Genomic DNA, 25,181 nt, shown 5'->3' on the forward strand with positions numbered 1-25,181 from the left:
CCATCCCTCAACACCTATTTCTTTATAGATTTTCGAGGGTGCTGTACCCTTCATGGTATATGCAGTGTTGTCTTTTTAACCCATACTCGATGTGCACAGGTTTTTCAGAACTACGTGCCCTCCTTCATCCTCTAATGCTTCTGTGTCTATTCTTTCTCTGCATTCATTTGTCCAGCATAATTACTATTTTTACCTTAACTCTGTCCCAATTTTCCTTTTGAGCTACCCTATTGTTGATGTCAATCTTAAACATATGGTATATATTTCTTTTATTAAAAAAACATGAACAATTTGTCCATGTTGAATTCCTTGAAAATGATCTTTGATATTGGCTCTTAAATGTTAAATTTTCTACTTAGTTCAAGTTTGGTTGCAAAAAAGTCCTGGAAATCTCAAATTCACTGAATGTCCATTTTTTCTCATGCAATATTATAGATAATTTTGCTGAATATGATATTTTTAGCCACAGGCTCAGTTCTTTTGATTGTCAGTAAGTATGATTCCAGGACCTGTGGTCTTTTATTATGACTCCTACTAAGTCTGTACAATTCTACTTGTAACTCTAGTGTATTTGAATTGTTTTTTTCCTTGTTTCTTGCAAAATTTTCTTTTTATCTGGGGGTTTCAAAAATTGGCAATAATATTCCTAGGTCTTTTTCTACACACAGGATCTTATTGAGATGGTGATAGGTGGATTTTTTTCTGTTTCTACTTTCCCCTCATGTTCTATCATTCCAGGATAGTTTTCTTGGATTATTTCTTGCATTATTACATCAAGGTTCTTTTTTTGGTCACAACTTTCAAGCAGTCCAATTATTCTATTTTTTTCTTCTTGATCTGTTCTCCAGATCTGTCATTTTTCTTATAAGATGTTTCATATTCTGTTTTTTTTTCCATTTTTTATAATCTGATTTGTTATTTCTTGGTCTCTCATAGCTTCACTGGCTCTCTCTTGCCCAATTCTAATTTTCAAAGAATTGTTTTCATCTCTGAGACTCTTATCTCCTCTTCTAGTTGGTTAACTTTTTTTCATAATCTTGTTTTTCTTGGATGTCGGATTTTTGCGGGGTCTTTTGGTTATTGTTTTTTCTCCATGTCGCTCATTTGATTTTTAAATTCTTTTTGAGTTCTTCTATAAATTCTCTCTGGGCAGGAAGCCATTTCACATTACTCTTCAGGATAGAAGTTCTGAAGATGAACCCCAGTCTTCTCTGTTCCCATAGTAAGTTTCTATGGTGGGGTTCTTTCTTCTTTGCCAGTTCATTTTTTTCTTCTTCAGTAAGAGGTATTAGTGTAAGCACCTCTAATCATGGGGTAGGGAGATGGTGCCTCTGCCATCACTTCAGCTCTCTCCTCTGACCTGGAGCCCCAAACCAAAAGCACCATCCTTCAGCAAGTGCCCACAGCCTCTGCACTCACAGGTTCCTTCTTGCCCAGGGCCATGTCCCTACTGCACAGTGGAGCCCGGCATTCCTAATCAACCAAGATTTGCTTTCAGGGCTCAGACTCCTGACTCCTCAAGCTTAATAGGAAGTGAAAGTTTCTGTGGCTCCTGCTGAGTCTTCAGACAAATCCAGCTAGCCCCAGGCTCTCTACTTGATGTTTGTGTGCAGGTAGCCAGCCCAGAGGTATCACTTGAGTTAATCCCTTGGCCCAGACTTTCTTCAGATGTAATTGAATTGTACTAGGAGGACCTTTATTCTGAATCAAGTCTTCTTGACTTTTCATCAGTCTATGTTTACCCTTCAGTGAAAATTTATTCTATTTGTGGGGGAAATCTGGAAAGTTTGAACTTTACAACCTACTCCGCCATCTTCTCAGAATCTTCCATCTTTCATTTTCAAAGAAGACCAGTGACATCATAGGTGATATCTTGACTTGTACAAGAATTGGATTTTAGTGGCAAATTTTGAGATGGGTGTCAATCGGTACACTTCTGATGGCTATTCTGGCTTTGTCAAATATGATGATCTTTTTTCAGACTGCTTGAAGTTTCTGCTTCATTCAACCCTGTTAACACCCTCTTATCCTCTCAGGCTTTGCATGACATTATTCTCCTCCCATCTATTTAAACGCTCCTTCTCTAACTTTTTGCTGGCTCTGTGTCCCATTACCCAACTATACTATTCCCCAAGGCTCTTTCTTAGATCCCTTCTTTACTCATTCTGTTTTCTCTCATGATTACCTCATCAATGTGCATTGGTCTAATTCCATCTCTACACAGATGCCTTCCAGATTTACATATCAGTCCCAGTTTCTCTCTTGAGCTTCAATCCCTTCATCAGTAATTAGCTATTGGATGTTTCAAAATGGATGTTTGAGGGAGAATCATTTTAAAGTGATTGTTGGAGTTAACCAATCTGAGGGCAGGAGTTGGGAAGGAGAGATGTACTGTGACTGTGGAATTTATCTCATTGGGGATGAAATGAGTGTCCCAGAGGACAGCATATGACAATAGCCACCAGAATCTAGAATCAATAGCATGTCATCAATCTTTGAAGAAGGACCTCTTATCCCCACTATACAGTTCCTGAAGAGAGTGGACTCAAACTCAAAATGACTATGGAATATCCTTCTCCAGCCTCAGACAACTGACTTTGAAGTGTTCCATAGCCACTGGGAGAATGTTTGCCTTATTTTCCACCCATCAATCTTGGGGAATAATGGGATGATAAGACACTGTGATCAGGAAAGGGAATCACAGAGTTCATAGACATAGATGTAGAAAACATGTGGGCAATGAAAGATTAAGGGTACAACCATCTATATAAATAACTGAGGTGGGCTGAAAGAGGAGACATTATAAACCCAACATGGGAAAAACCATAATTCAATACCTAACAATCAAATTATCAAGCGGGTACTCTATAGAGCTTGGAAAAAACAATAGCAAAATGCATTCAGAAAAACAAAACATCTAAATTTTCAGTGGAAATGATGTAAAGAAATAGGGACAAAGGATGAAGAGAATTTCTAGACCTCAATCTATATTATAAAACAGCAGTCCTCAAAACCATTGGTTAAAAAAGAAGGTAGATTAGGCATCTATATGGCACAGTGGATAGAACATCAGCTCTAGAATCAGGAGGACTTGAATTCAAATGTGACCCTAGCCACTTGATATTTCTTAGCTCCATGATCTTGGACAAGTCACTTTTCAAAAAAAAAAAAAAAAAAAAGATAAATCAATGAAATTGACTAACTTTGGAGGGCCAAGAGGTAAAAATCCATTCCAGATCTTGAATCTTACAGTAACTTGGCTTACCAAAACTCCCTTTACTTATTGAATTAGCAGAGATATACTTGTTAATATGTGATTAGAAATCTAGAGACTGAAGCAAAATGTAAAACTACTATACAATGGATCAAAGGCTTACCTTTGATTTTAGGACAGGAAAAGCAGCTCATAATGGAGACTAAAGCATTTGGGAGAAAGGTACTTGAGGACATTGGTATGATAAATTTATTCTGAAGTGTATCTCAACTATTTACATCTCTGTAATAACCAAGAACCAGGTTTATCATTTATATCTCAGTAGATTGTGCTTGTTCATTTTTATATCAAGTCTATAAGCATTGGGGGGTATATATATTTGTCTCTCTGATCAATAAAATTTGAAGAGTTCTTATCAAATTCTTTCACCTGGCCCCTGAATCTCATGTCCTTCATTTCACTACAGGAGCTGGATTCCAACAATTAAACAAAAGAGAATCAGAAAAAAATGGAACTCAGTAATTCAATGTTTGGTAAAGTAAATACTTGGGTAATATAGGGGAAAAGTCATTCTATTCGATATTTTTAAAAACTGGGAAAACTGGAAAACATTCTGGTAGAAATTATGCTTAGACTAACACCTTACACCATACTCCACAATATATTCTAAATGGATGTGCAACTTTAACATAGAAGATCATAGTATGAAAAAATGAGAGGAGAAATAGATCAAGTAGTTTTCCCAGCTATGGGCAAGTGATGTATTCTTAACCAAATAAGAGATAGAAGAAGAGATAAAAGATAAAATTGATAACTTTGATTACTTAAAACTGAAAAGCTTCTGCAAGGCAACATTAATGTAGGATGCTAGGATAGGAAGTAGTCAAATGAGAGGAAATCTTTGTATTACATTTTTTATAAAGGTTTAGGTATTCAAAAGATAAACTATTTCATATGTATAATGTGCATATACATATAAATGTATGAATACAAGTGCATGTATGTATTGTATATACATGACTAATAGCCATTCCCTTATAAATAGAGGATATGAATTAGCAGTTCCCAAAAGAATTACAAAATATTCACAACCACATGAAACGATGTTCCAAATCACTAATAATAAAAGAAACACAAATCAAAATAACCCTGAGGTTTCACCTCACATCCAGAAAATTAGCAAAGTTGACCAAAAATAGTAACAGGAAATGTTGGAGGAGCTGTGGAATGATAACCACATTAATATCAGCTGTGAGCTGATACAGTCATTTTAAAAAGCAACTTATGCAAATGAAGTTATTAAGATATTTATACCCTTTGAACCAGAAATTCGATTACTGAGCTTCTATCCCAAGGAAACTATCAAAAGTTCCCATATGAAGCAAAATATTTTTTTAGCGAAACTTTGTTATAGCCAAGAATTGTAAACAAAATGGATGCCCATTAATTGGAAATGGCTACACAAATTGTGGCCCATGATTATTAAGCTGTGAGAAATGATGAATGTGATGAATACAAAGAAGACTAGACGATCTCTAACAGAGATGCAGAATGGAGTCAGCAGAGACAAGAAAACATTAGACACAATAACTGTAACAATGTAAATGGAAAGAACAACCACACACAAAAAAATCAAAAGTGAGTGTAACAAAATTATAAAGATCAATCAGGATTTGGTGAAGAGTCAAGAGAAGAATCCCATCCCATTCCACTCCTTTGTAGAGATGGGAGGTCCGCAATTATTGCACACTACACATGTTTTGGGACTTTCTCAATATATTGATCAGTTGTGGTAATTGTTTTTCTCTAAAAAAAAAAATCATATTTTTTAATACAGATGACTCTCTGGAAAAGGAAGGATACTGGAGATAATTATGATGGTGTAAGAAGCAGAAGACACAAATAAAAACTTATTTTTAAAAAAGTCACTTTCATTCCCCTGGAATCACCACCCCTCTTAAACTTTCCTATTTCAGTCAAGGATACTTTCAGCCTTCCAAACTACTAACACTCCTAACTTCAGCATTAGCTGTGATATCTCACCCCACCTCTCCAATCAGTTGCCAAATCTTGCTTTTTCTAACTTCCTCACATCTGTTGCATCTGACCCCTTTTCTCCGCCTACACAGTCCAGTCCCCACCTTAGTGGAATTACTATGCAATGTCCTCAATGGTCTCCCTGCCACAGATCTCTCCCCTCTCTGGACCAGCTAGTGCCAAAGTGATTTTCCTTAAACACAGATCTGACTGTGTGAGTTCTCTACTCAATCAAGCTTACTGACCTCCCCTTTGCCTCAAGGATAAAGGCAAGTTGCGTTGCTTAGTATTTAAAGCCCTATATAACCAAGAAATAACTGTTATTTTCAGTTTTATTGGACATTACTCTTCCTCCTGCATTCTCTGATTAAACCAAGCAATGCTCCATCTCCCATCTCACTGTTTCTGCCCAGGCTATCCTGCAAACCTGGAATGCATTCAGTATCTCCTCCTTAGTTTCATCTCATGGGGCTCCTCTTTTCTTTTAAGACACAGCCCATACAGCTTCTGCAGGATGCATTTTTCTCCCTGATCCTTCAGTTCCTTGTGGCCTCCCTCTTATACTGCCTTCTATTTAAATTGTTTCACATTTGTTCCTTTTATAGTTATTCTGTCTGCATTTAGACCTGTCCTCATTGTCTTCCCCATTAGAATCTAAACTTTTTTTGTCATTAAGGAGTGATTTATTCTCATCATATTTGTACTCCTATTGCCTGGTATACAGTAGGAACTTAATGAAATTGAATGACTGGATGATGACTTCTGGATATCCTCTTTTCCTTGAGTTTTCCTGACACTGTCATTTTGGGTTAAATTAGGAAAGCCCCCAGAAACAGCTCTCAGAGGCAGGATAGCTATCCCCCAGTGGTGTTGGATCAAGCCTTCTTAATTCATGCTGCCACAAAAAAGGCAGTAGATTCAAGTTCTGACATTGCCACTCATTAACTGTATAATCTCAGACTTAGCATTTCTTTTTTCCTGGTCTCAGTTTCCTATCTGTCTAATGGGAATAATGTCTGTATCTCTCTGGTCACAAAGTGCTACATAAATATGAGTTCTTCATGTGACTGGAAAAACCTCTTTCATGTGAATGAACAGAACCAGAAGTGGGAAAGATTAGACATTGGTTTGTGGCACAAAAAAACAGGCATTCAATTAATCTGGAGCATGAACTCAAAGCCCAGCAAGCCCTCATTCACTATGGATCCCAAACAAGAATTAGCACCCAGTAAACAGCAAGTGAGAACCAAACAATGGGCTTCTATAATTGCTGCCTCCCCTAGTTCTAGGCATCTTGGAATAAGACCCAGACTTCCTTTGGTCCTAAGGCCTGTCCTGAGTTTGCACTCAGAGGATCTGCCCTTGACCCCAGCTCTGCTGCTTGCTACCCTTGACCTTGACAATTGCCTCATGAACTCCATTTTCCTTGACTCTAAAACAAACAAGATAGTCCCCATGCTCCTCAAAATCTATGATTCTATGAAAGCTGCTCCCACCAGCCATGCTCTGTCAGTGCAGTTGGGCTTTTTATGTTGTATTTTTTAAAAATCATGTCATAATCATATCCCCCTTCCTATCCTCACATACTACTCCTGGACCTTCCCTCATATAAGAAGCAGCTCAGTATATTCACTAATAGTCAGGAAGATGAGTTCAAATCCTGCTTTGAATATATATAAGTTGCGTGTTCCTGGGCAGGTCGGGCTACCTCGGTATCCTCCTCTATAAAATGGGGTCATAATAGCACCTACCTTCCAAGATTTTTGTGAGAATAAGATGAGATAACATTTGCAAAATGCTATTATTATTAACAATGAAAAATCTTAAAACAGTCTCAGTAACTAAGACTGACAACACATGTTCCATCTCATATTCAGTTCTCCACTTCAACATTAGTTCTCTGGGTCCAAGATTGGACATTCTAATGATCTGGGATATTGTAGTTGGGCTGAGGTGTGTTGGTAAGAAGGACTCTTCAATCACTCCTATTTGCCACCCCCTCTCCCCCTATTTCTGATTCATTGCTCCATGGGCTTCCTTGGATAAATATTCCTTCCTATTCTGGGACGTTTTGTAAAAAGATCCGTAATTCTTCATCTCTTCTAGCTTTGAATCCCCAGCCAGCAACAGCACACAGAAAAAATACACAGCACTAGAGCTACCTCTTTCTCTTTCCTTAAAATGTTTTCTCTCTTAGTTGTTTCCTCTTAACTCCATTCCCAAAATACACCCAAACTAGAAAATGCCTGTGGCTAACACTGTTTATAAAGATAAAGTAAATGTTTAAAATGAAGAAAGTAAGCAGACTTTCTCTGTGCCTAAGGAAATAAAGGAGATCCAGAATTAGCACCTAGGGATTTGAAATGGATGTGGGGGAGATTTCAGCAATACAACCTGTCCTGATTATTCACACCTATTTACACCTGAGCTACCCACAATCCCTTACTCCTGGAGCCTGAATCCTTATGGCATCTGCCTCTGCTCGACCTTCATCAGTTCCCTATGTCTTTTCCCTGTTTACCTTCCTCTAGCTTAGCACAAGTTCTGGCATATCATACACATTTTTAGCTGACTGATTTCAGCTCCATAAATCTTCTATATGCCTTGTTAGGAACTGGCTTCCTTTTACAATCTGACTTCTACTGACTGACAAGATCATCTCTTCAAGGTCACCCAGGTCTGAGGTCATATTTTAACTCAGGTCCTCCTGACTTCAGGGTTGGTGCTCTATCCATTACACCAACTAGCTTCCCCATGATCTATTTTTTAAAAATAAAAATCATCATGTTGATTACTTTATGGTTTAAATGAACAATTATTGTATGCTGTTTTCCTAATGTTAAATCATTCTTTCATACCTTGGATAAATCCAATTTGTCATTATGAATAAGTTTACCAAATATGTTGTGGGGACCCTTTGCTATGACTTTGTTTAAAATTTTTTCATCCCCCTTTATCACTGAGAGTGTGCTTTAGATTTCTTTTTCTGCTTTATCTATTTCTGGTTTGGGTCTACTGCCATTTTTCTGGCATTTGACCTAACCTAGAGTCATCAGCTCACATCTCTCTTCTCATTTTTAGCAGGCATATATAAAAGAGTTCCAGAAAGTCTCTATTACATCCAACACCTCCAGAGAAGATCAATTATCATCACAGAATCAAAGAATTTGAGAATTAGAAGGAACCTCAGAGGCCATCTAATCCAACTCATAGACAAAACATAGCCCCATTATAATACAACTTACCCAAGTGATAATCATTCAACATCTGCTTGAAGACTTCTGAAGAGGAGGAACTCAACAGCTTTTTAGACAGCACATCTGCCTTTTCACAAATTTACACTTCCTGCCTATTAAAAAGATGACCTGCAATGAATCCAGTAATGGTAGCCAGAAAATTAATACCTGCTTCCCTTCACATGGTCCCAACATAGAATCCTCCATCATGACCTTCTTTAATTTGATCACTTCTCTGTGTGGGCTTCTGGGAAATGGCATCGTCCTGTGGTTTCTCAGTTTCTACATTAAGAAAAGTCACTTTACCATCTACATCCTCAATCTGACAGTTGCTGACTTCAGCTTCCTCCTGGGACGTGTAATTTGGTACCTCGTCAAGATTCTATATGTGTATACTAGCCATCTTCTTACCAAGTGCTCCATGTTTTATATATGTCATGGAACGCTTGTATTCAATATCTTTGTGTATAACACAGGGCTGGGCTTCCTGACGGTTATCAGTGTGGAGAGGTGTCTTTCTATGCTCTATCCCCGCTGGTATAGATGTCACCATTTGAAAAAGAAATCTCCTTCTATCTGTGCTTTCATCTGGTGCCTTTCAGTCTTCATGGCGGTCCTGGAGTTGTACTTTGAGATCTACATAGGGAACACCTACAAGACCTGGAGGTACATCATTACTATCTCTAGCTGTATACTTAACTTCCTGGTGTTCATGCCTCTGATGGTTCTATCCAGTCTGATTCTCTTTGTGAAGTCCTGGAAGCGATCCCGGCACCACCATCCTGCCAAGCTCCACATCACCATTCTGGTGACCATCCTTGTGTTCCTTTTCTTTGGCTTTCCGCAGAAGGTTTGGTTTATTGTCCATTTTGGGTTCAAAGTGGCTGTCCATAGGTCTGTCTCCATGGTTTTTGAGCTTCTCTCCTGCATCAACAGCAGCGCCAACCCTGCCATTTACTTCTTTGTTGGCAACCTCTGGAAGAATAAGAAAAGAAGGTCCCTAAAGCTGACTCTCTTGAGAGCCTTCAAGGAGGATTTCCAAGGGAGAGGGGATAGAAGGACTCTCCCTGCCACCAGTTCAGAGACCATAGAGAGGAAGCACCCAAAGAAGTAGTCCCGAAACCACATGAGTGTGAAGACTTTCTCACCAAGGGTGAGATGCAACTTTCTAAGCCTTCAGCAAAAAAAGTCATGATTTCCCCCTTCAATACTTTTTTCCTAGGAAACTGAGGCCAGTATGACATTAAATTTCCAATATGGGGGCAAAGAATAATAACAAAAAATGAAATTCACAGAACTCTTCCAGGTTTTCAAAGCACTTTACAGACAGCTCATTTGAAATTCACAACAACCCTGGAAGATCAGTACTACATAGATTATCTCTATTTCACAGATGAGAAGGAACCAGAGGCTCAAAGGCTTGACCAGGATTACCTAATTAGCAAATGTTAATGGTAAGATTTAAATCCAGATGTTCCTGGTTCCAAACCCAGGTCTCTGTCTATAATGCTACACTGCCCCTCAAGTATGGAACAATGGCACACCACTCAAAGTCTTGAATCCAGCAAAATATTGTGATTTCCCCCCTCCTACTAGACTATGAACAAGAACTATAGTCTTTAAACATTTATTAAATTGACTAGTCAATAAATCTCAGATCAACTGCTTGTTCTGAGCTCAGTCTATGTTCAGGGTGGAGGGGTTATAGAAGTCCCTGATATATAATAGGTATTCCATGAATTTTTGCTGAAGTAATAGAACCACTGATCAGAGGTCGGGAGGGACTTCAGAGGCCATTTAACACCCCCCCCCCACATCTTATTTTACAGACAAGGAAACTTAGGCCCAAAGAAGACTCTGAGCAATAATCCTCCTTCCCCCTGCACCTGTTTAATGTTGGGCCAAACCCAGGAACTAATTTTCTGTCCAAGATACCCTACCACATCGCTAGGATCAAACAGCAGTCCTAGCAGAGAGGGATAGGAAGCCCAAATGAGGAGTCAGGGAGCCAGGAAATTCTCAGCTGGAGGCTGAGCCAGGACTGTAGAAGAACTCATCCAGGAACATTGGGCAGATGCTCTGCTGGGGGATTTTCTCATGCCCCCCCACACACACATAACAGAGTTCTCCAGAACAATCTGGTGCCCAGATCAGAAAGACAGGAAATGATCTGCCATAATCACGCAAGGGGCCACAAAGCCAAGGAAGGAATTAATAGAAAATTGGGAAAAACCCAAGAGAACTTCAACCAGTTGGAAAGAGGATAGCAACATGTTTGAGCCTGGAAGTGCAATCGGTTCTGGGAAGACAATCAATCTCTTCCAGGGCTTGACAAGATAAACTCAAGGGACACCAGAACAGGCTATCTGCACCATTGCCATTATTACAGTTTCCAACAGGAAGGAGCTCAAATTCCCAAGTTGGAAGGGCTGAAACCCAAGAAAAGACTAGGTCAGGATGAAAAGTGGGATGGGATTTTTCACATGAGCAAAGGGTAACAAAGAGGAAGACAGGATGGAAGCATGAGGTCCAACCAAATGGGAATGGTGTCTTGTGTCCACTCCACACATTCGTGGACTATGACACAGACTGTGGGCATCTAAGAAAAAAAGAGACGAACATGGTGATGATCTCAAGACAAAGAATAATGGACTGGAGGGCAGAGGCTCATTCCTTCTTATATGTTTCCTCAGAGCCTAATACAGTGCTTGGCACATGGTAGACCCATAATAAAATTATGTTCAACTGGATTGACTGAGGCACTGTGGTCCAGGTGGTCCAGGGGATGGATTGGTGGACTCGGCGCCAGAAGTCCTACACTCAGCTCAAACACTTGCTGGCTATAGTCCTGTGGACAAGTTCTAGATTTTTATGCTTAGGTCTTTATCTGTAAAATGGGGGCAGTGCTCTCACTACCTCACACATTTATTCTGAAGCTTTGTTTATTTTGTAAAGTTGTCTTGAGAGTCAACCTGCCATGGTGACTAGAGTGGTTTGAAATCAGGGCCTTGAATACCACCTTTTTTAATTAAAGCTTTTTTAATTTTCAAAAGATATGCATGAATAATTTTTCAACATTAACCCTTGAGAAGCCTTGGGTTCCAATTTTCCCCTTTTTTCCCCACCCCCTCCTTTAGATAGCAAATAATCCAATATATGTTAAACATGGTAAAATATATATGTTAAATCCTATATATGCATATATATTTATACAACTATCGTGCTGCACAAGAAAATCAAACCAAAAAGGGGAAAAAATGAGAAAGAAAATAAAATGCAAGCAAATAACAACAAAAAGAGTGAAAATGCTGTGTTGTGAACCACACTCAGTTCCCACCATCCTCTCTCTGTGTGTAGATGACTCTCTTCATCACAAGACCATCGGAACCAGTTTGAATCATCTCATTGTTGAAAAGAGCCAAATCCCTCAGAATTGATCATCATATACTTTTGTTGTTGCCGTGTACAATGCTCTCCTGGTCCTGCTCACTCCCCTCAGCATCATTTCATGTAAGTCTCTCCAGACTTCTCTCACATCATCCACCTGATCATTTCTTACAGAACAATAATATTTCATAACATTCATATACCACAATTTATTCAGCCATTCTCCAATTGATGGGCATCCACTCAGTTTCCAATTTCTAGCCACTACAAAGAGGGCTGCCACAAACATTTTTGCACATACGGGTCCCTTTCCCTTCTTTAAGATCTCTTTGGGATATAAGCCCAGTAGTAACACTGCTGGATCAAAGGGTATGTACAGTTTATAGCCCTTTGGGCATAGTTCCAAATTGCTCTCCAGAATGGTTGGATCAGTTCACAATTCCACCAATAATGCATCAGTGTCCCAGCTCAAATACCACCTTTAAGCTATGTGTCTTTGGGCAAATCCTTCACGTCTTTTGAGGAGCCTCAGTTTCCTCCTCTATATGAGAGGTTGGACTCAGTGTCCTCTATGAACCCTCCTAGCTCTGAGTCTAGGATTCTTCAGTCTTTTGTAACACCACTAAAATGGGAAGGAAAGAAACAAGCATGTTTTAAGAACCCTGCTGGTGTCAGGGACTGTGCTAAACACTTTACAAATATTATCTCATTCTTGGACATCACTTGATTTTGAGAAATTCCACCAACCCTCTCAATCCAAGCCAAATGGCAAAGTCTCAGATCTATTCCCCCAAAATAAATCAGATTATCTAATCCTAAAAAAAAATATTATCTCATTTAATCTTCACAATAATGCTGGGAAACAGATGCTATTATTATCCCCATTTCACAGTTAAGAAAACTGAGGTACATAGTGTTACATAGCTAGTGAGGGACTGAAGCCACATTTGAACTCAATTCTTCCCGATTCCATGCCCAGCTCCCTGTGTGCTACATCATGTAAGTGCTTCCAAATGTTGCTATTATATTATGCAGTGACCCACTCTCAGGGTTAGTGAAGACAGCCTGTCAAGATCACGAAATGCTGCACACACTAAAGCATTTATTAAGGCTTTCCAACATGGGTAGACATCAGAAGCCTGGAGCCCCCTCTTAGGTAATCAGAGGAGTCTGGGATCGCCCAGCTTTTCCAGCTGCCTCAGTTCCTGCACTCAGCAGCGGCTCAAGAAGTTCACCTCCAAGTCCTCAAGTCAAGCATCTCTCTGGTCTCTGCCTCGAAGGATGCAGTTGCCATGCCCTTCCTAGTTCATTGCTGAGAAGCCCTATGTGACTTTGGGCAGATCCTTAGCCACCTCCCTGCCTCTCTTTTCTCCCCTGTAAAAGGAGGGATTTGTACTCAGTTGCCTCCAAGGTCTCTCCTACCTTTAAATGTAGGGGAACCCCCGCTCAGGGTAAATTTTCACTCCCCTGAAAGCTTAAAGGAGGTCCATGGTCCCATATTCCATCTGTGACCCCCAAGAGCTTTCTCTGTGCCCTAGGAGCCTCCTGGCAGAGTAGGTGGAGGCTGACCTTCGAGTCAGGAAAACCCAATTTAAACTGAATCTGACACCTACAAACTGTGACCAAGTGACAGGTGTTTAACCTCCTTTAGCAATTCTCCATGCCCACTGAGTCTTCCTTCCCTGAGTGTTGCAGGGAGCTCCCCACTGACCTTGTGCCAGGTGAGGACAAAACGGAGGTCCGGGATTTGGGCCAGACTGGTAGCCCTTCTCCTGGCCCCACTGGTGTCTTCCATCTATAAGGGCACAGGGTAGACTGGGAAGGGGAGGTTGGACACAGTCAGGGCAAGGCAGTGACCAGAGAGGGGTTGAGGTTCCTGGGTCGTTAGTACATATTAAATGTTTTTCCCCTCAATATGGGGTTCCTCAGGCTGTGGAGGAACTTTCAGACCATTGGCTGGATAAGGACTAGAGGGCAGTGGGGGGGGGAGGGGGAAGGGAGAGGCTAAAGGAAGAGGAGGGGCTCTGGCATTGGGTCCATCACACTAAGGCTTCATCCAGAGGCAGTCACACCCCTGAAAGTGGGAAAGGACTAGTCATCAGCCAGAGATCCCATCCTGCCCCTCCCCTGGTGGGACGAAGAGAAAGCTGAGGATGAAGAGGAGAGAAGAAAAAGGGGAGGGGAGGACGAGGAGGGGGAAGGGGAAGGCGGGGCAAGAAGAGAAAGGGAGGAAGCAAGAGGTACAGAATAGGTGGTGGCCAGAACAATTGGCCTCAGAGAATGCAAACAGCTATGATTTCCCCATTTACACTCATCATTTACTTATTTTCAAAGAAAGAACTTTCCATCCCAAATAAGGCTGCAGGCCTTGGATCCTGGGCTCTGAATATAGTCCTTATTGAGTGGCCAAGTTACATGGTCCCGATCTCTGGCTTTGACTCAGCCTTTCAAAAAGTGTAGCCAGAAACAAGAGCCCTAAGAGCTGAGCTCCTGAGCTCTCTCTGTCTCTGTTTCTGTGTCTCTATCTCTTTCTCTCTGCCTCCCTATCTCTTTCTATCTCTCTTGTCTATCTCTGTCTCTGTCTCTCCCTTTCCCCTCTACTCCCTCCTCTTGTCTCCCCCCTTTCTCTGTCTCTTTTCCTCCCATTTCCCCTCTGTTCCTTTCTTCCTTTCTTTCCTCCCTCTCCTTCCTTCTCACTGTTCTTCTTTATCTCTCTCCCTTTAAGCTCCTCTCTTCACATTTTTCTCTCCCCTCCAGCTCCTTCTCTCCCTTTTTTCAGTCTCCCCTCCTCCATATCACGTCCTCTCCCTTTCTCTATTTCTCTCCTTCTCCTTGGAGGACGAGGGTAGGGATGGGGATTATCAACAGAATATAGTCATTAGACAGGAAAGCTGGAGGGAGGAATATCGGCCACTTTGGGGCTCAGTCCCCTGCCTTCCAGGCAACAAGAACGGGCAGCCCTTGGCCAGGGGTCTACATCTACATCTGGGAAAATGGCTTAGAGAGGAGGTGGCATCCCACAGGTAAGGCCGGGCTGCCCAGGGACCCGCTGTCTCTCCCCTCCCCTCTGCTGGGCACACAAGCGGTGCTTGGCACTGGACAGCAGCCAAAGAGAGCTTCAAGTGGTTCCAAAAAGTCCATTGACTTCTGCTTACTCTATCTCGGACCTGTTCTCGGAGGGCTCCCGCTAAAAGTTGGCAAAGCACAAATCCCCAGAGCCTCCCTTGAAGGGGGATTTTATTCCAGTTTTCAGAAAGCCCCCAGGGTTCAAGGATTCTGGGAAAACTGGGCAGAGGGAGGCCAGGAACATTGGGGAGCATGAAAGTGAGGCTTCCGGACATGTGGCCAGACGTCAGGCATCAGCTCCTGGAGGGTTAAACACTCCTGGATCCTCCCCAGGATTGCCTCAGGATTCCCCACAATATTCCTCCCCCAGTTACCCTCCACTTTCTCCTTTAACCCTTCCCCTTTTCTCTCTTCTTTCCTTGGGCCCCTCTCTGGCCCTACTCCCCATTCTTTCCTCTGCTCTGTCCACTGCTTTCTCCCCTCCCTCCTCCCATTCTCGCTCTCCCATGCCCTCCACTATCTTCCCCATGCTCCCCATTCTGCCCTCCTCCCAGCACTTTCTCCCCTCCCTGTCCTCCCAGCCCCAAGTCTCCCTGGATAGCTCTCTGTTGGGGGAAAAGCTGATTCATCCACTGGTGAGCTCAGCATTCCCAATCCCAGCCAACTTCTCCTTGTTTTTCCTTAGATTTTCCACTGGACCATGTGACTGTTATTAGGGCCCCAGAAGGGGGAATTCCTGGGTCTTTCCTCAGAACCCAAGGACCCTGGCCAGCATGGGGACAATTTACTCCCCTGTGTAGAGTAGGAGGAGAAAATGGAAGAAGAGAAAAGAAAAGAGAAAGGCTACCCATCTGTGGTTACCTCCTCTCAGGCTGGGAGGAGAAAGTGGGGAGAGAGACACAGAGACAGAGAAAGACAGAGAGAGATAGAGAAACACAGAGACAGGGAGAAAGAGAGAGGGAGGGAGAAGGAGAAGAAGAACAAGGAGGAGGAGGAGGAAAAGGAGAAGGGAATGAGAAACAGAGACACAGAGACAAAGACAGAAAAACAGAGACAGAGAAGAGAGGAGGGAAGGAGGGAGAAGGAGGAGGAGAGCAAGGAGAACAAGAAGAAGGAAAAGGAAAAAGAGGAGGAGGAAGAGGGGAGGAGGAGGAGGGAATCAGAAACAGAGTCAAAGAGATAAAGACAGAGACAAAGATAGAAAGCTTTATCAAATCCCTGTCGTAATCTGGGCTGCCTCAGTTTCCTTTCTGTAAAATGAAGGGGTTAGTTCTTTGCAGAGTCCTTTCCAGCCCTAGATTCTGTGTTCAACTTGATTTATTAAGTCCTCACCGTCCACAAGGCTTTGTTTGCTCTCCTTGCCTGACCTGACCTGACTTCTGAATCTTTCCACTTCCTAGCTGAGCAAATTATTTCCTCTGTGGGCCACAGTTTTCTCATCTGTAAAATGGACTGGTTGGCTTCTAAGTTCCTTTCCAGTCCTAAATTGATGATGTATGATCCAGTCAACCAATATTCATTCATGAAACACCTATAGTGGGCAGTGGGCAGAGCAGGGGGCTTGGAACCAAGAAGACTCAAGGTTAAATACTTACTGACTGTGTTGTCTCGAAAATCATCTAAACTGCCTCAGTTTCTTTATTTGTTAAATAGGACTAATAATAGCATCTACCTCCCAGGGTCGCTGAATGAGTTAACACACATAAAGCAAATCTGAAAGCTGTAGAAGCTGTATAAACAAGAGCTATTGCTAGTATTATGTGTGTCCAGCACTTGCCAGGCAGTTTGCCTTGTACAAAGAAAAAAGTGTATCGGGAAAAAAGTGCCTTGTATTCTGTAGCTATAAATTAATGCAAGGCAATTAATACAAGCAACCAGGAAAGGCTTCGTGGAGGAGGCAGCTTTTGAGCTGAGCTTTGAAGGAGATTTGGGATTCCTCAAGAATGGCCATGAGGATGGAGTTCTTCCCAGATATCCCCGGAGGAGGAGGAGGAGGGTACAGTACAGAAAAGAGAGAGAGAGAGAGAGAGAGAGAGAGAGAGACAGAAAGAGACAGAGAGAGACAGTGACAGAGAGAGACAGAGACAGAGGGAGAGAGAGATAGAGACAGAGACAGAGAGAGAAAGAGAGACAGAGAGACACAGAGAGACAGAGACAGAGAGACAGAGAGAGACAGAGACAGAGACAGAGAGAGAGAGAGACAGAAAAGAGAGAGAGAAAGAGACAGAGAGAGACAGAGACAGAGGAGAGAGATGAGAAGAGACAGAGAGAGAAAGAAGAGACAGAGACAAGAGAGACAGAGAAGAGAGAAGAGAGAGACAGAGAAGAGAAGAGAGAGAGAAGAGAAGAAGGAGACAGAAGAGACACAGAGAGAGAGAGAGACAGAGAAGAGAGAGAGAGAGATAGAGACAGAGAGAGAAAGAGAGAAGAGAAGAGAAGAGAGAGAGAGAGAGAGGAGAGAAGAAGAAGAGAAGGAAAACAGAAAAGGATAGAGAAGAGAGAGAGAAGGGAGAGACAGAGACAGACACACACAGAGAGAGAAAGACAGAGAAGGATGAGGAAAAGAAGAAAAGGAGGAGGAGGAGGAGGAGGAGGAGGAGGAGGAGGAGGAGGAGGAGGAGGAGGAGGAAGGAAGGAATGGAAGACAGAGATAGAAACAGAGTTAGAGAAACAGAAAGGAAGAGGGAGGGAGGGAGGGAGGGAGGCTGCATCCAGAGAATGGGTGGGTGGAGGGAGATGGAAGGTCCTGAGTTTGGTTGGTGGAAGTTTCTTGGTAGCAGGGATTTCCGGTTGAGAGTGAGTGACAGGTGGGAGTGTTTGAGGTTTTTGAGGTGGAGCTGGTTTGGGCGGTTTGCGTTTGTGGTTTTCCCGTTTCGCGGGTTTGGGAGCGTTTGCGGGGGGAGGGGGGGGCAGTAACTCGCGAATGAGCGTGGAGAGGTTGGGAAGAGTTTGGGGTGGTGGGCTTCGCGAGTATTTTCGAGGTTGTTGGGGTGGGAGACGTCGGGGCTCCTGGGGGGGACGGCTGAGGGATTGGGGTGCTGCTCGGTTTCCGGGCTGGGAGCTCGGGTAGGGCAGGAGGCGGGCGCAGGGAGGGCAGGAGTGCGGGGCGTAGGGAGGGAGGAGCGGGGCGTGGGTAGGCTAGGGAGTGGGTGCATGGCTGGCAGTAGACGTGCTCTCGGAGGAGGGTTCTGCCGTTGGCTTGTGGTTTCATGGGCCTTTTCTGCGGTGTCGGGGTTGTTTTTTTCGGTGGGATGGGGATGGCGAATTCCACAGGTGGGGGGTGGAGGTGAGTAGTGGAGTTGAGTGAGGGATAGTTTTATAGCCTTGGTGTCGGGTAGTTTCGTTGGGATTGCGTTCCTGTTCGTTTGGGTTTTGGTGGGGGTGGGGGGGGGTTGGTGTTAGTTAGCATTGAGGTTGATTGTTCTGGTTGTTTCTTCTCGTTTTCTTCTGAGAGTTGAGTTTTTGTGTTCTGGGTTTTTCTCTTAATTCCTTTTCTTCTTTTGTTGCCTTGACTTTTTAGTTTGGTCTCTGGTTTTCTCTCTTTTGTCTTTTTCTTTTTGTTTTTGTTGTTGTGTCTTTCTTAATTTCTGTTCTTTTCTTTCTCTCCTTTTCTCTTAGGTTTGTTTGTCTTGTCCTTTGTCCCTTTCTTGTGTGTGTGTGTGTGTGTGTGTGTTTGTTTTTCTTAATTTTGTCCTTTATTTTTTTTTCTTTTTATTGTTTGTTTTCTCTTCTTGTTTTGTTTTGCCTGTTTTGTTTTGTTGTGTGTGTGTGTGTGTGTGTGTGTTTTCTTTAACTTTTCTATTTTATTTTTTCTCTTGTGTTGTTTGTCTTGTTTTGTTTTGTTTTGTTTCTTGTGTGTGTGTGTGTGTGTGTGTGTGTGTGTGTGTTTTTTATCTTTGTTTTATTTTTATCCTTTCTTCTTCTTAGTTTGTTTTTTGTTTTTTTTGTTTTTGTTTGTTTGTTTTTTTGTGTGTGTGTGTGTGTTTTTTCTTTTGTTTTTTTTATTTTTTCTCTTGGTTTTTGTGTGTTTTGTTTTGTTGTTTCTTTGTGTGGTGTTTTGTTGTTTTTTTTTTGTTTTTTTTTTCTTTCTTGTTGTTTTGTGTGTTTTTGTTTTTTTTTTGGGGGGGGTGTTTGGGTTTTGTTTTTATTTTTTTCTGTTGTTTTTTTGTTTCTTTGTTTTCTCTCTTTTGTTTTCTGTTTTTTATTTCCGTTTCTGTGTTCTTTTTTCTGGTTTTTCTCTTTTTTTTTCTATCTCAGATTCAGAGAGAGACAGAGACAGAGAAACAGAGAAATCAGAGAGAGAGAGAGAGAAGTGAGAGGGGGGAGGGAGGGAGAGAGTGAGGAAGGGGGGAAAGAGAGTTAGAAAGAGTTAGGAGAGAGAGAGAGAGAGAGAGAGAGAGAGAGAGAGAGAGAGAGAGAGAGAGAGAGAGAGAGAGACACTACTTCCACTTCTGCCTCTCTGGCCAGTCCCTAAGAGCTCTTTCCCTCTTTCACTCTGTGTTTTGTCTTTCTTTTGATCCCCACGCCTGGCACATAATACAATTTAATAAATGCTGGTTAATTTGACTTTGCCTTCATCTCCCCATCCTCCTAGGGCTCCTGTGACCCCCCTCTTTTCTAGGAGTTTTCGTAAGGCAAACATCCAGGCAGCCTCGGTGCCAAATAGCCCATCTGTCCCTGAAGGCATCTTACTCCAGCTGAAAGTCAGTCTCTGATTTTCCTCAGTCCCTCATGCCCTGTCCCACATCTGTTTTTTGTGCCTCCACGCCAAAGAATAGGCTTTTTGGAAAGTCTAAATAGGAAGAAATCGGAAGGGGAGGGCCGGAAAATGCGTGTGAGTGATTTCCTTGATATCATCTACAAGTCAGGAGCAAAATTTGCATTTCCCAGGGAAGGAGAGCAAAATACCAGCTTCCCCTCTAAAGTTTCCAAGGAGCTTGTTCCACAATAGCCCGGAATTGTGTGGAAGCTAAGTATTATTGTACATTGCACAGATGGGGAAACTGAGATTCAGCGGGGATAAAAATGACTTGCTCATGACAAGTGAGAGTCTGGAGATGAATCACTAGCTCCCAGAGCAGGGAAGGATGGGGCAGGGCGAAACAACCGAGGTGCTGGACCAGAGAGCTGCCAGCCCATCAGCTCAAATGTCAGCACTGCTCTTTCCTGACTGTCATTCCACCATTTGTGCCTCAGTGGCCTTGTCAGTAAAACCGCTATTCCTCCCTTGAAGGGTCAGTAGCTCTCACAATTTCCATGATGGAGATGCAGAGGCTGCATTCTTGATAGCCTTTGGGGAATGTCATAGCTCTAGAACATAGCTCCTCCTAACCTCTCTCATTTTACAAATAAGGAAACTGAGGCTATCTGCAAAAGGCAGAGACCATGGGGTCAAATCCCAACTCTGTCCCTTACTGCCTGTGTGATCAAGGGGAACACATTTAACCTCCTTGAGCCTCAATTCCCTCAGAAAAAGGGCTGGATTCATTGGCCTCTGAGGTCTCAGCCAGCTCTATCTAAGTCTATGACCTCAGAACCCTCAGTTTCTCACACGCTCACACAGGAGCCAGGATCTGAGCTCCAGTTTCCGGCTTCTGCTTAGGGCAAACAGGTGAAAATCAAGCCCCACTCTGGATGTTCCTCTGCCCTGCTTAGAGCCACATCCTTCTCAGCCCTGATATCCTCTCGTGTCTGTGAGTTCCCTCTCCATCTTCCCCAGACCCGGGATAAGACCCAGTACCTACTAAGTAGATACAGCTGAGGCTCAGAGAGCTCTTGACAATGTTATTTTAATTTTTTCTCAATTACATATAAACAAAATTTCAGATATACTTTTAAAGCAAATTAATTTTGAGTTCCAAAATCTCTTCCTTCCTCCTCTCCCTCTCCTCGAGAAGGCAAGAAATTTGATATAGATGCTACATGTGCAGTCAGACAAAACATTTCCAGATTAAGCTGTTGCAAAAGAAAATGAAGACCAAAAAAAGCAAGAATAGTAAAGTTTAAAAAGCATGCTTCGTTGTCTTGATGTGTAATTGGGGAAAATTTAGAAAACTGATTTTTTTAAAGTATTCTTTGATCTACATCCCATCTCCATCAGTTTTTTTCCCTGGAGATGAATAACATTTTCATCATAAGTCCTTTGGATCTGTCTTGGATCAATGAATTGCTGAAAATAGTTAAGTCATTCACAGCAATAATGATAATACTCTATACAGTGTTTTCCTGGTTCTGCTCACTTCACTCTGCACTAGTTAATGGAAGTCTTCCTAGGTTTTTCTGCTCATTATTTCCCATAATACAATAGTATTCCATCACAATTCTATTCCTCAACTCTTTCAGCCATTTCCCAGTTGTATGGGCATCCCAACAATGTGCTTTAATCAGCCATCACAGCCATCATGCTGAAGCACTTGTCTCTGAGCTCTAGCATGTTCTCTGCTTCCTCAATCAGGTATAGGCCCAAATATGGGGCAGCTAGATGGTGCAGTGGGTAGAGCACCAGCCTTCCTCCTAGGAGGACCTGAGTTCAAATCTGGCCTCAGACAGTTAATACTTCCTAGCTATATGATCCTGGGCAAGTCACATAACTCCAATTATTTCAGAAAAAAAAGATTGGCCCAAATAAATAGTCCCCTGCTGGGAGAGGCCCAAAGAGACATACTCAACAACCCAACAAATGTATAAGTATGTACTGTAGCAGATAGGGAGAAGAATAAGACACAGTCTCTGCCTTACCTTCCCAGAGTGTCAAGCCCAAGAACAACACATATGAAGAGACAAGGAACAAGAGAGAGTAGCCTATAACAAAGTACAATTATGAGTTCTTAGAACAGGTACAATAAGAGTTGACAAGAAGAACTGTATCAAGGAAGGCTTCCTGGAGGACATGGCCTGGAAGAATAAGTAGGACTTGGGGTAGACAGAAGATGAAGGGCATTTCCCAGGGCAGGAACAATATGAGCAAAGATAGATGGGAGTGGGAAGGACTGCTTTGTCCATGGGACTGCTAGTGAGGAAGCTATCAGTTATTCTGACATTAGAGGGCATGTGCTGGTGAACAGTGGGGACAGCAATAGTTGGTGATCCAAAAACACTGACCCGGCGGTGCTCTCTCCCCGCTCACACATGCTTCCGCTGTGGCTGGATCACACTATTGCCACCATTGCTGCCCACTTTGTACCCTATTTATCTGGGTAGGTATTTTAGTCTAATCCAGAGGAGACTCAGAAACTTGAGGCTTTTTCTGTTTATCCTTAGCTCGGAGCACAGGGCCTGGCACTCAGAAAGAGCACAGTAGATGTTTTTTGATACACATATCCACTCAACCTTGGTCCTACTACACCTCACTGCCCCTCTTATCAGAGGGGCAGACCAGCGAACTCCATGTCAGAAGGGGACCCAGACCAGCCATCTCTTTACTTCCCACTTTTGCTTCCCTCTTTTGGATATCTTTGCACTTCTTCATCAACTTCTTCCTACCCCTGCAGCCCTGTTTTCCAGTTTCCTTTTGTACACTCTCTTACCATTAGGTTGAAAGTTCCTTGAGGGCAGGACCATATTTTTATTTGTATTCCTAATACAAATTACAGTGCTGGGCACATAGTAGGTGCACAATGTTTCTGATTGACGTATCCAAGCATTCTAGCATACATATGCACACTTGTGTGCAAACATACAGCCACACTTGGCCTGTCCATGTGGGCCTGGGACGGACCTCCTGAATGCCTTTTTGGTCTCCCCATGGAGGGAATCTCGCACTTCATTTAGGAGGCCCTTGGGGAGCCATCCCGACATATCCTCGCCATATGTACTGACACCAGACACTCACATATAGATGACATCATCTTGGCAGGACATCCATAGGGCTTTAGGGAGGAAAAGAAGGGAATTAGACAAGGAGGGGGATAAAGAGCCAGGATAGAGGAAGGGGAGATTGGAGTCCGGGCTGTAGCATTCAGCCAAATGACGTGCCAAAGGTCAGCTAGCCAGTAAACTGTGTCCTGAATTCTGATCTCCTGACCCCAAAGACATAGCTCAATCACCAAAGGCAAGGAAAGCAAGAAGATGGGGAAGAGCAGAAAAGAAAAGATGGAAAGGGAGTAGACAAAGCAGAGGGCAATGGGAGAGTGCATAAAGGCAAGTGGGCTTAAGTAATAACAAAGCAATTAGGAGCAGTATTAAAGCGAAGACTCAACAGGGCTAGGAATGATATATGTGTGGGAATGTATGTGTGTATATGTATATATCTACATATATATATACATAAATATATTCTTTCTTAACTATAGCCTGCTTAGGGGTGAGAGGTAAATGAAAGAGGGAAAAACAATAAAGCAAAAACAAAAAAACAATTTACAAGGAAGTAAAGAAAAAAATGGACACTCATTAATGTAATTTCTACAAATATATATACTTTCTTGATCTGGTAATTTGCTGTTATAAGATCTGGATCCTCCCTGATGTTCTGCTGGTCACATGACAATGTTCTCTTTTGTTTAGTTTCATTTTGTTTTGTATTTCTTTTCTGTTTTTCTTTTTTCTTATTCGGTCTTTTTTAAATAAAATAAATTTTAGAAAAACAAAGGCAAGTGGACATTCCCTGCCTCCCCAGTCCCTCTCCACTCCCCACCATGGCTCCGATATCTGGGGTTCCTGAGTGTAGAGGCAAGCAGACTGAGTAGACAAGAGGGGATGAAAGGAATAGAAAGTAGGAGAAAGCTGGAGAGAAGGCTCCAGAAGGGAGTGTGTGGGCTGAGGTCATGGAAGATGTGATGTGGCATCTCATGAAAACAGCAGGAGCTGGAGGCAGGAGGAGAGTCCTGGAGAGGAGAAGCATGTGCCCAGAGCGGCCCCAGCTGCTGCTCGGAACAGGCTGAGTAAGGACACATGGATGAGGGGAAGGAATCCTGGACTCGGCTCCAAAGCCTGACTCAAAGCTGGATGATCTTGAGCTAGTCTCTTCCCAGCTCTAAAGTTCTGCTACTTCCTCTGACAAATGAGAGGTTGGGCTTGGAGGTGGTCTCCAGTTCTAACACACTACTATTTCACATAGTATGGAACATAATGAGTCGGGCAGGAAACAAGCATTTATTAGGCACCAAACATGGCGAATACAAAGAAAGGCAAAGAATCCCTGATTTCAAGCAGCTCACAGTCTAAGGGGGACCAGGGGGAGAGGGGGAACGGGGAGACAACATGGCCACAACTATAAACAAACAAGCTCTAGAAAGGGCAAGTGGAAGATAATCTCAGAAAGAAAGCCCTGAGCAGTGGAGGAGACCTCTAAAGACTCTTGCAGATTGTGAGATTTGAGCTTAGTCTTAAAGGAAGTCGGGAGCTTGGGGTGATGGAGGAGGTGTGAGGGACACCAGCACAAAGGCATGGAGTCAAGAGATGAAAATTTTTACTTGAAGAAGATCAAATAGGTCAACGTGGTTAGACTAGAATACATGGAAAGAAGACTGGAAAGGTTGGAAGGAGCAGGTTGTAAAGGGCTAGAAAGACTCAGTGGTGGATTATAGTAGGTCCTGGGAGGATCCTTGGAGATAACCTGCTCCCATGTGGGCTTAATGATGGTCAATCTGACAGCTAAAGAGAGGATGGCCGTGGTGGGGAGAGACCTGTGGCTGGGACCACTCCACAGGCTAAGAGGAGCAAGGGAGGAGATGAGCCTGCATCCAGGTGTGTGGAGAGAAGGGGGAAGAGATGTTGGGAAGGTTCATATGACACAATTTGGCCCCAGATCAGATGGGGAGGGCAAGGCGGCTGAGCCCAGAGATGCAATAGGTCCCATATGCCTGAGATCTAGGAAGCAAGAAGTGGAATTCAGGGAAGAGGGTTGCTGCTCCTTCCTAGTTTCATTCAAGGGCTATGGGCCCTCTCCTCCAGGAAGCCTTTCATGATCTCCCTGGCTGTTGGGTGTTTGCTCTTTCCCCCAAATATTATGCATGTACTTGTATTTACGTGCTATATCATGATGTCCTGATCTAAATCTTGCCACTGAACCCAGATGATTCCAGAGGAGAATGACTTTGCACAACCCTCCCTCACTTAGGTGCATTTCCCTCATGTGTCACAGCCTCGTGCGTCGATGTCATGGTGCTCTTCCAGAATGAGGGACAAACAACAACAGCATGTCATACCCCTACCCCAGAACCATGTAAATTCTTTGAGATGGTCCTTGTTTTGTTTTGCTTTTTCCTTTTCCAGTGTCTTGGACCCAAAAGTGGATTAATAAA

At 42.8% G+C, this 25,181-nt stretch overlaps 1 protein-coding gene across 1 annotated transcript; it reads left to right on the plus strand.

Annotated features, from left to right (window-relative positions):
- The first annotated feature begins 8,333 nt into the window (after positions 1-8,333).
- LOC100913288 (mas-related G-protein coupled receptor member H-like) lies at positions 8,334-11,515 on the plus strand. The gene has a single exon (XM_031942434.1). The coding sequence runs from the start codon at positions 8,612-8,614 to the stop codon at positions 9,599-9,601; it is 990 nt and encodes a 329-aa protein (XP_031798294.1). The 5' UTR covers positions 8,334-8,611; the 3' UTR covers positions 9,602-11,515.
- Positions 11,516-25,181: the final 13,666 nt, after the last annotated feature.

This window comes from Sarcophilus harrisii, chromosome 6 (genome assembly GCF_902635505.1).
Source record: "Sarcophilus harrisii chromosome 6, mSarHar1.11, whole genome shotgun sequence".
Lineage (NCBI taxonomy): Eukaryota > Metazoa > Chordata > Mammalia > Dasyuromorphia > Dasyuridae > Sarcophilus > Sarcophilus harrisii.